Genomic DNA, 10,927 nt, shown 5'->3' on the forward strand with positions numbered 1-10,927 from the left:
GGGTCGAGGGTCGGAGATGGCAGCATTATACTGTATGCAGGCCAGACCCGCTCGGCTGAAAGCCCCACTCACTCACTGAGTGGTTTTTGACAGCGGTGGAAAATAACTAAGTACATTCAATCAAGTACTGTTACTTAAGTACAATTTTTTTGAGGTGCTTTTACTTTACTTGAGTGTTAAAAAAAAGTGCTACTCTACTGACTCCACTATATCTCAGAGGCAAATATTGTACTTTTCCTACAATTATTGGACAGTTTAGTAACTCGTGACTTTGCGGATTTAGATTATTATTGGATTAGTGAAAATAGCCCATCAACAAGCTCACAATTAGATTATTAATTCAAAGGAGCTTTATTGGCATGAAAACAAAACGTACGTTTACATTGCCAAAGCAAGTGTCAAAATACAAATATAAGCTCACATTGTGAGCTTGTAGGTCAGCTATTAAAAGAAAACAAAGCATGGCACATTTTAGATTGTGGTGCCTTTACTGTTGGTGCCTTAAGTATATTTGATACCAATACTTTTGTACTTTTACTCACATTCTGAATATGGGACTTCGACATAATTTGTGGCACTTTTACTTAAGTAAAAACTTCCACCATGCACTGGCTTTTGAGCAGTTGCCTGGCTCCAACGTATGCCAACATCAGTACCCCAAAGCCCCGGGGAGGGATGCGAGGAGGCAGTAGTGGGCCTCTTGTTCCCCCGTCTGCCTGTGAGTCTTAACAGTGCAAAGTGACCCAGTTGTATTGTCTGGTGGATTATAGTGCACGCTTGTGGTAGGATATTTGTGAACATGTAACAAAAGTCGGGCCGCAGTGCTCCAGCTAGTGTTCGTGTGCTCTAAGGGCTTTTTCTTTGAACATATATATACTTCTTCCAATGCGTCCCGAATTCTGAATTGGGTCTTGAAAGGGCCCGTGGATATATGTATGACTATGGAAGCAGCGACGGCCGCGGTCCTTTCCTCCACTGAGTGCGCTCGTCATTCCTCCAGTTAAATTGTTAAGTTATTGGGCTTTAATCTGCGGTTCTTGTCAATTCCTCGGCTGTATGCTGGGACTCATTAATGTGTCTTCCACCCTGGTAAGGCCCTGCCCTTGCGACGACCTTTGGTCTAAAAAGATAACGTTCCCCCATCACAGTGTGATTATCACACAAAAAAAAAATGAAAAAATGAAGCCCACTGGGGATTTGCTCCCTTATTTTTAAATAAAGTATGATATATCTTAAATGAAAGAATCCAATTAGGTTTTTCCTTTTTTTTTTTTTTTTTAACAGGAAGACCCTAATGTAGTGTTGCTCACATTATACGAATTTGTGTCAGACAAAATCCTCTCACTGAGTTCAGAATTAGCTTAGCATTAGGCTTTGCTTAAATAACATTTTATTTTTACTTTTTTCCCCCTTCCCTCAACCCCCTCAGGTTACAATGTAAGCTCGGGCGCTATAGCTTGTTTGTCTGTCTGGAATTAAGGGATAGTTGAATTTAAGTGCTTTTAAAGTAGATGTGTCGATGGACAGCCCTCGGGGGGGAAGTGCTCCCTTTGAAGAGAAGATAACAGGGAAAGCGGGTCATGAAGAAAGCATTTTCTCTTTGATATAGCCACCCAATTCATTAGCACAGTGGGAAACCTCTTTTTTAAAGCAAGCCTGCAGTGTCAATGTAGCATCCAGCTAGGAAATATCCAGCATCCATCCGGTAGACACAACACATGCGGCAGCAAGCAAGCGCGGCAAAATGCAGTCTTAATATAGCTCTGAACGTGTAAAAATGAACACCCCAGGATTTCACTGTTGCTGTTGATCTGTTTTTAGTATTTCATCTGGACTTTGGCCCATAATCTTACGGACTGTCAAGCATCCGCCTCATACATATTCATAGAATGCGAGTAGCTGATAGTCTTGAAGGCTGTGCGAGGGCTGAACTGTATCCCCGGGACAGCCGTAGGAAGCAAAAGGTCCTCTCCCTTGACTAGTTAAAGGCAATCGGAGCAAGTCACTGGGGTCAACTGAGGTGGGCCTCCGCGTGCGAGAGAGCATCGCGGGTAGCGGATAAAGGCCTGATGGCTCAATTGTGGGCTGGGATGAGATGAGGCAATCAGCGGCTGTGTCTGTGTACTCTGGTACTATACTAGGCTACTATGTTCTGAGGTACTTTTACTTTACTGAGTATTTCAGTTTCTCAGTACTGCATCTCAGGCAAATATTATACGTTTACTCCACTATAATTGTTTGACAACTCAGCTCCATATATGGATACATTTTATACGTTTGAAAACGTATGCAATTGGGAATTTGGGACATTCTGCATAACAAGTACTTTCTACTTTGGTACTTTAAGTATATTTTGATAGCAATACTTTTATACTAAATTACATTTTGAGTACCAAACTTATAACTTTTTAGTAGGCTATTTCTACATTGCAAAACTTTTACTTAAGTAAAGAAAATGTCAGCGTAGCTTTTTCCACCACTGGGTTACAGATAAGGCCTGATGGCTCAATTGTGGGCTAGAATGAGTGAGGCAATCAGCGGCTGTGTCTCTGGGAAGACATCGACGTGTCTGTCTGACGTCTGTTTCTATCAGAGAGCGAGGAGGAGACGAGGATATCTCATTTTGTTCCATACATTTCCCATTCCATGCACTCACCTCAGCTCGCATGCTAATTAACTGTCGTGGTTGCCATGGCTTCTCCCTGTGTGAGCGTGGGTGTGTTTTTGTATGTATTATTATTATTATTATTTATTTATTTTTTACATCTTCTCTTCTCTTCAGCAACTTCTCAAACAAAACCTCTCATATATTGTCCGGGGCTCCAATAATATGTTGTCCGAGTTTATTCAGCTATTGGATGGCGACGGCTCCCTGCGGCGTGAGACGTTGTCGACACATTGACCGTTAACGATCTGTTGGATGCTTTGCGCTGGTGGTGATTAGTGGCATTAAAATGGATTCCAATAGGTAGTTTAGTAGAAAACGGATTCACGGCAGCAGGCAGAATAGGAATGGCACTCTCGTCAAGTATAGCAAGCGAGGCTTTTGCTGAAAAGGCAACAAGCACATCGGTGTTTGGGGGGGGGGGGGGACTGAACATTCCAATTAGGCAGAGCGTAGTCGATCTCTTATTCTGTTTTCCCTCTTTCCTTTGTGTCCGTGTGTCAGCTGCATTGTCCTTATAGCCATGCATCCGATCTGCATTAGTTTTGCACATTTTGCTGTTATTGTCGACATGTCTTCTTAATATGGTTCCAATGCTGTTCCAAGATCTGTGCTCTGGTATACCCACAATGCAAAGCGCAAAGAATGATTTCTGTTCTATTCTTCTTTTACAGGAGAAAAAGAGCATTAAAAGTAAGATATGGTCCTAAACTCTTTTATTTTATTTTATTTCATTTTAATTCTCTTTACGGGCAAATTAAGGCAGCATGCTTGGCTTGGTTGTGCACCCACCCTCGCTCTTGCTTGTTTTTGGTTTTCCCATACCTTTTCATCGGGGTCATGAAAAAATAAATAAAAAAAAGACATCGCCAACATTACCTCTCTGCCACCGTGGAACATCTAACATAGGGTGTTTGCAGCAGGGAATGTGGGGCGGGGCTCAATCTCGCTATATACGCTTCACTCGCAGGCTATGGCAAACTAATTTGGGTTTGTTGTAGAGATGTCCCGATACTGTATCAGTATCGGAAAAGTATCGGTATCGGCCCTTATTTGTCATATCGGGTCATATCGGCATCGGCGAATATGCCAGTCTAACCACCGATCCGACACAGGGGTAAGGGGTTGACACTATGGCAGGTAAATAAAAATGTTGGGGCATGTGGAGTTGCCCAAACGGCAAGATCACATTTGAGTGAGGAGTATAAACACAACACGAGATATATAGCTAGATAAACCACAAGATCACATTTGAGTGAGGAGTCTGCTATAAACACAACACGAGATATATAGCGAGATACAACACAAGATCACATTTGAGTGAGGAGTCTGCTATAAACACAACACGAGATATATAGCTAGATACAACACAAGATCACATTTGAGTGAGGAGTCTGCTATAAACACAACACGATATATAGCTAGATACAACACAAGATCACATTTGAGTGAGGAGTCTGCTATAAACACAACACGAGATATATAGCTAGATACACCACGAGATCACATTTGAGTGAGGAGTCTGCTATAAACACAACATTAGATATATAGCTAGATACAACACAAGATCACATTTGAGTGAGGAGTCTGCTATAAACACAACACGAGATATATAGCTAGATACAACACAAGATCACATTTGAGTGAGGAGTCTGCTATAAACACAACACGAGATATATAGCTAGATACAACACAAGATCACATTTGAGTGAGGAGTCTGCTATAAACACAACATGAGAAATATAGCTATAGATACAACACGAGATCACAACACTGGTATCGGTATTCGGTATCAGCTAACACATAAATTGTGGTATCGGGATCGGATCGGGAACGAAAAAAGTGTATCGGGACATCCCTAGTTTGCTGGCACTCGTGAAAACGATCATTGTTTACATAATAATGGATAAAGTCTTTGTAGTTTCCAATGGTAGTCGCTGACAGCCGGGCTATCCACTCGATCTGTTGCACTGGAGTGGCCACCTTAAGCCCATAATGTGCTTTCCAGAATAATACACTAAACGTAGCTAATCTGAGGCCTGTGCCCAGCTAGGTAATTGCTCAAGACCCCTATTTAGTGGATTTAAGAGGATATCAGGCCGCTTGAGCCATGCGAAGCTATTAAGGGACTTAGATCAGACTGTGATTGCCATCTGTCAATCACCAGATAGAGGGAAGAAGAAGTGGGAAAAAAGAAAAACAGTTTCTGTGCTCTTGTCTCGCAGACATGCTCACCTATGATTAAAGAGTGTAACCCCACGCACGCACGCACGCACGCACGCACGCACGCACGCACGCACGCACGCACGCACGCACGCACGCACGCACATACACAGCAGGCCTATAACCGCACATGCTTTATTTGTTAGACTTTTAAAGTAAAAACACATGAGTACCTCCTGTCTCCCTCCCTCTCTCTCCATGGCTCCTGTCCCTATCCCCTTCGCCCCCCAGTACGAACACATACTGAAGCATGACATTTGTCCGATTCACGCCACGTTTTTCTTTTCTTTTTTCTTCTTCTCTGTTGTTGTTGTTTTTTGTTGTTGATTTTGATTACTTTGAGGCTGTTGATGTAGCCGACAGAGTCGCCTTATTCATTGTCTTTTGTTTTTGTCATGTGGTTATATATGGATTCTTGCATGAATGCAGTGAACGCAATTGTATGTCGGTATAACCCCAACAATTCACCAGTGATACAATTCTAAACTTCTGCATCAATCACAATAGAGCACCAAAGTCTGACGTCAATATCGGTAGAGGGCGCTAAGTCCACAGGTTCATCTACTTTTTATTTGCATAGGGGGATCTTGGATCGCCTCATATAAGAACTGTGTTAGAAAAATAAACAAATCATCCCGGCCGTTTCACTCATATGACTGAGAGAAAACGCTAATGTTACTGCTGCTGAATTAGTTACACTTTCGCTAGAAACGGACTGTATCAAATATGACTGACTAGCGGTCGTAAACGATACAGAGACACCTCCCTGACAATATCGCAGAGACAGTTTCTTTATATTTGGACCACAGTTCTTATATGAGACGATTTTAAGATGACCCCATGTTATTCTCCATGGAGAAAAACTTCCATGAACCAGGGGACGAGCGAGTGACGTCAGGACTTCAGTGCTCTTCAGTGGACTTTAGTGCCTGTTAATTGTGTCACGGCGACCAATAAGCTCCATTCTTAGTCTGTAACCCAAATGATCAACACGTAATGTAGTACAGTGGTTCCCAAACTAAATACAATGAGGGAATTCATAGCAACCAATGTCATGTCACACACACCACACACAGTATATTCCATCCAGACATTATTTCAGTCCAAGAGCTAAGAGTTTCTGTGTTAGTTTTTTTTTTTTTCCATTCATGTGTTGTTCCACTTTTGGCGAAAACGAACGCTTGTCACTGAACTTGTCTCTTTCTCTCTCCTTTCTCTTTCCTGTGTTCCTCCCCCCTCCCCGTCCCCCAGACTCCCGGCCCTTGCCTGACGTAGCCATGACCGGCAAGTGCACGCGGGAATGCGACGAGTACGGCCACTCGGACTCCTGCTGGATGCCGGTGCGCACGTCGCCCGAGCGGCGCCCCTCCTCCAAATCGACCACCACCACCCACCCCCAACAGCCACAACCACAACAACAACCAAAGCTTTCCACCTTCGGCGGCTGCAGCAGCAGCAGCAGCAGCAGCAGCAGCGGCGGCGGCGGCGGCGCTGAGCCGCCCGGCAGCCAGGAGACCCTCCCCGTGGCCGCCTGCATGGCCAACGGAGACCCCACCGCCCCGGTCGCCCACATGATGCAGCAGGGCGACCGCAACCGCAACATTCTCAACAAGAAGATGGCCTCCTCCTCCTCCTCCTACGAGTCCTTCGTGGGCTCGCCCGCCTACGGCTCGTCGCCCGGGGGCGGCGGGGAGGAGGTGCTGGGCCACCCCACCGAGGAGATCCCCCTGGCGCCCACCGGGGAGTACAAGCCCACCTCCTGCGGCACGCTGACAAGGCGGGAGGTCTACCTGTGAGCCGGGGGTTGAGGCCGGGTATAGTCCCCTGCTGCGCCGCAACACACATGGCACCATCATATTAGTCGCTTTCTCCCCCGCCACCGGGGCCCTCTCTAGACGCTCGTACCCACCCCCCAACCCCCCAACCTATAAGCCAGACTCTAAACTCCCCTCCAAACACTTTGATGATAGCTCCTTAGCGAGAAAGCCAAGTGGACATATATAAACATAGTGCTTTTTGTTTTTGCTATAGCGCTATAACTCTGGCACCTCTCCTGGCTAACATATAGGGGGAGGGGGAGGTCGGAGGAGGTCGGTGAGGGTATTTGAGGACAAGAACATGGCTCCTCTGCTGGATAGGCGGGCCCTCCAACAAACGATCTGCTGCCCTGACAGTCAAACCTGTACAATAACCCAACTCATTTTCCATAGAAATGCATGCATTGTACCATGTCCCCATGTGCCCCCCACATTAACACTAAACCCCCTGTGAAGTCCCTGAAATATGACTCTGTACAAAAGACGGACCGTTTCTCCGTTCCTGTTGTACTTTTGCTTTTTCTAGAATCCCAACGTGTACCTATACGGCGCGGGCCGGCTCCTTCTTTGAAGCGTGTCCGTCTTTCTCTCTCTCTCTCGTCGCTAATGTGTCGCGCCGGTCAAACAATATACCAAACGGGGGCGCTGTCGTGGTCTCGGCCGTACTGACCCCGATGGATTGTGTGTGCTTAAAGTTCCCCCCTGACCAGAGACCAAAACCCCGACCACATTGGACACATTGTAAAAGGCTTCGCCACACACGTGGCTGGGAAAGACTTGAAGCTTTAGACATTGTGTGAAGCTGGGGACGCATCTCTTTGGCCTCGCTCAGGGGAGGCTCTCGGACTCAAGCCGGAGGGGGTTTGCTACTGTGTATGTCCCACAGGTTTACGCCACACAGCTGGTGTCAAACCATGGATGGACGTGACGAAGACTGACTCTACCGTACCAGTTTGTGTATGATTATATCCTTTATGTTCTTTAAACGTGATACAAATGAAATGTCGGCCACTGTACATAATGCATTGGACGAGGACACACACACGCACACACACACACACACACACACGCACATGCGCACACACACACACACACACACACACACACACACACACACACACACACACACACACACACACACACACACACACACACACACACGCACACACACGCACACACACTGTCATTCCTTTTGTCGCTATCAGTCTTTTCTCATTCTCTCATTCTTTGTCCGTATTGGAGGAGTTGGAGAGCAAAACCACTCGTAAAACTCGTAGAGTTCTTAGAGCCGATAAGCCAATAACCAATCAGCATGAAAACAAAGCATTACAAATGTGTGTACACACTATACATGCAGACGCACACGCACACATGCACACATGCACACGCACACGGGCACACACGCACGCACACATGCACACGCACACGGGCACACACGCACGCATGCACTCCGGCGCTAATGGGCTGAACATTCCTTGGGTGAGGGCAGTGTACATAACATGCTGACACTAATTGGGTTTTTTTTATAAAGAAAATATAATGGTTGGAACTGTAATGTGTGTATGTGGGCCATATGCAGCATACAGTCATTGTGTGTGTATGGGCCATATATATCATATATATCCATCTATGAGTATGGTTCTATAACAATGACAATAGGCTATAGTGCATTGTTATGAACAATCTATATTCAAGAGAGCTGCAAGGCCAGCTTTTATAGTGTTAAATACCTTTTTTATGTTGTGTGTTAGACTGAGCAATAAACGCATTGGTCCCTCGACCAACAACATCAACTTACTTTATTTTTTACACACACACACACACACACACACACACACACACACACACACACACACACACACAGGCTTTTCGATGATTCTGACCAATGACCACGCTCTCGCGCGCGCAGCGATCGACCGCGTGTCCTTCATCATCAGCAGACATTGCATTTCACATCGCCAAATCGGCAAAAAGGCATCCTCGAGCAAGAATGTAAGAATCAGCTCAATGGAGATCAATCAAATAATAATAATAATAATAACAACAACACAGTCTGGGAGGTTCAGTTAAAGGTATGTCGTCTCTGTTGGGTGGAAACCTCCTATGTCCAAAACTGGTACTTTTCAGGATTCAAATTAAAAAAAAAGTAGCAGATCGACATGCTAGAATAATGCGACGCTTCGCGCTGTGCTTCTTTTGATACTTTAGTGTCACAGACACAAGTTTTGTTTGACCCACAAAAAGTTACAAATATATATTAAGAGGTTTCTGTCCGACAGTGACGATACACATGTACAGCGGCAAAATGGCTTTCAGGTAGTGTCTCGCTTTAAGTACGCACACATTGTTGAGGTCGAACCATGCGAATGTGATGTGTATGAAGTTGAACAAAGATGTCCATTCCAACTCTGTGAGAGCCGGCACTCACGGTCACACACTCACGGTCACACACGCACGCACGTACACACACACGCCACACGCCACACACGCACACGCACACGCACACACTGACATTGAGACATTGTGCCTCTGTCTATGGCGAGCTGTTTCTTTTTTTTCCACAGCTGCAGAGGCACAGCGTCTCAAGACGAAGCAAACAATATCAGATGCAATGGAACTTTTTGTTTTTGTATGTTAGCAAAAACCTTTGGTTTGATCGGAGCTGCGTTGTTGGTTTTTTTTTTTTTTTTTTTTTTTCCTCTCTGCAGTCCGGCAATCTGTAGTCTGTAAGTACTACTCGTTGTTTGAAAGAAAGTGCTCCTATACTTAACAACTGTATACATAAATATGTACTTTTTATTGCACGTTTAATGGGAACTTACTTCACTTACTGAGAAGGAAGACGAAAAAAAGAAATGCTGTAAAAGAAAATGTACAAAAAAAAACTCCTATCCCTGTATACATGAAGGTTCACCTTGTTGCTTGCTTTTGTTATACCTAAACAGACATTAGCCAGGTAGTACGACTTAGTAGACAAGTAGAGGGAGAAAGTTTTTTCGACCATTGAAAACTTGTTTTATATCATAGTTTGTCTTATTATTGTTTGTCATTATCACTTATAATCACATTTCTTTCATTTTTGACCGAGCAAATCCAAATCACAAGTATACGGTTTCATTTAAGTTCAACTTACTCTATAAAGTGTGATTTTTTGCAAAAAATTGTATCCGCATGGTTTTTCATTTTCTGTCCATCTCTTTTTTTTTTTTTTTTTTTAATGGCATTATTGGCATACATCACTTTTTTATACAACAGTCAAATCCGTGGAAATGTATTGCGTGTTTTCCCCTTTTTTTTCTTTTTTTTTTCATTATCTGGTGCCACTTTGTATATTTAGAGTGCTTCTGTAAAAAAGAAAAATCTACAAAAAAAAAAAGGAAAAAAAAGAAAAGAAACAAAACCACAAGAACTAGAGTGAATGCAAAATATGCAATTGTGCCTTTTTATACCTATTGGTATGATTAAATGTTGGTTCGGAATGGTGCATAACCAATTATGCTGACAACTGACATGCTTACAAAAAAACAAGACAAGACAAGACAGGGTGGCGTTTGAGAGCCAACGGAAACACATCATGCTGATTTGCATATCACAGGCGAAATCCCATGATGTCACAAGGCTTGTCGGAGGAAGACCAGTCAGTCAACTGTCAATGAGCCTGAGTCTAATGCCCAAGCAGCTGCTGTGAGGGGTCCAGTCACCCACTTAAGCCCGTAGTTGACCCAGGTCAGGCTAATGGCTCTTTTCCACAACAAGACCCAAGTGAACCGCGCTGTTGAAACCTAGGCTATATTTCACTGTGTTCTGGAGTTGTTTCCATACAGTGGAAACGGTGTTTGTCGAGTGGTTCTCAACTTGTGTGGGTCGTCAGGACCCCCATGAGAGTCCCCACATGAGGGGGGGGGGGGGGGCAGGTGACAGTCAAGTGAATAGAAAATAGAATAGAAAAAGGCCATGACTGCATCAAAAGTAATCAACATAAAAACTGGTCAAACATTGGCCAAATTGTCAAATAATACAAAGAGGCAAACATTTAGAAAATAGCTGTGCTTGTAGATGTGCTATTTTCACAATATTTGTCTGTGGAACCGAGTAAAACAAATTGTAATAGCTCAACTCCTACATTCCAAGTTCTTATATCAGAGTGAGGGGATAACCCAGTTCAAATATGATTATGTTGTTGGGGGGGTTTCACGGACTGAAAAGGTTGAGAACCACTGCC

At 44.2% G+C, this 10,927-nt stretch overlaps 1 protein-coding gene across 1 annotated transcript in view; it reads left to right on the plus strand.

Annotated features, from left to right (window-relative positions):
• pcdh7b (protocadherin 7b) overlaps positions 1–10,199 on the plus strand; it is a gene marked incomplete at its 5' end in the record, with an annotated part of 135,683 nt that extends 125,484 nt beyond the window's left edge. Inside the window, 2 exon segments of the mRNA XM_079491219.1 lie at positions 3,340–3,358; positions 6,140–10,199. Coding sequence (XP_079347345.1) covers positions 3,340–3,358; positions 6,140–6,684 — 564 coding nt within the window. The 3' untranslated portion in view covers positions 6,685–10,199.
• Between the last annotated feature and the right edge of the window lie 728 nt (positions 10,200–10,927).

The sequence above is a fragment of the Electrona antarctica genome (genome assembly GCF_951216825.1).
Source record: "Electrona antarctica genome assembly, chromosome: 21".
Classification (NCBI taxonomy): domain Eukaryota; kingdom Metazoa; phylum Chordata; class Actinopteri; order Myctophiformes; family Myctophidae; genus Electrona; species Electrona antarctica.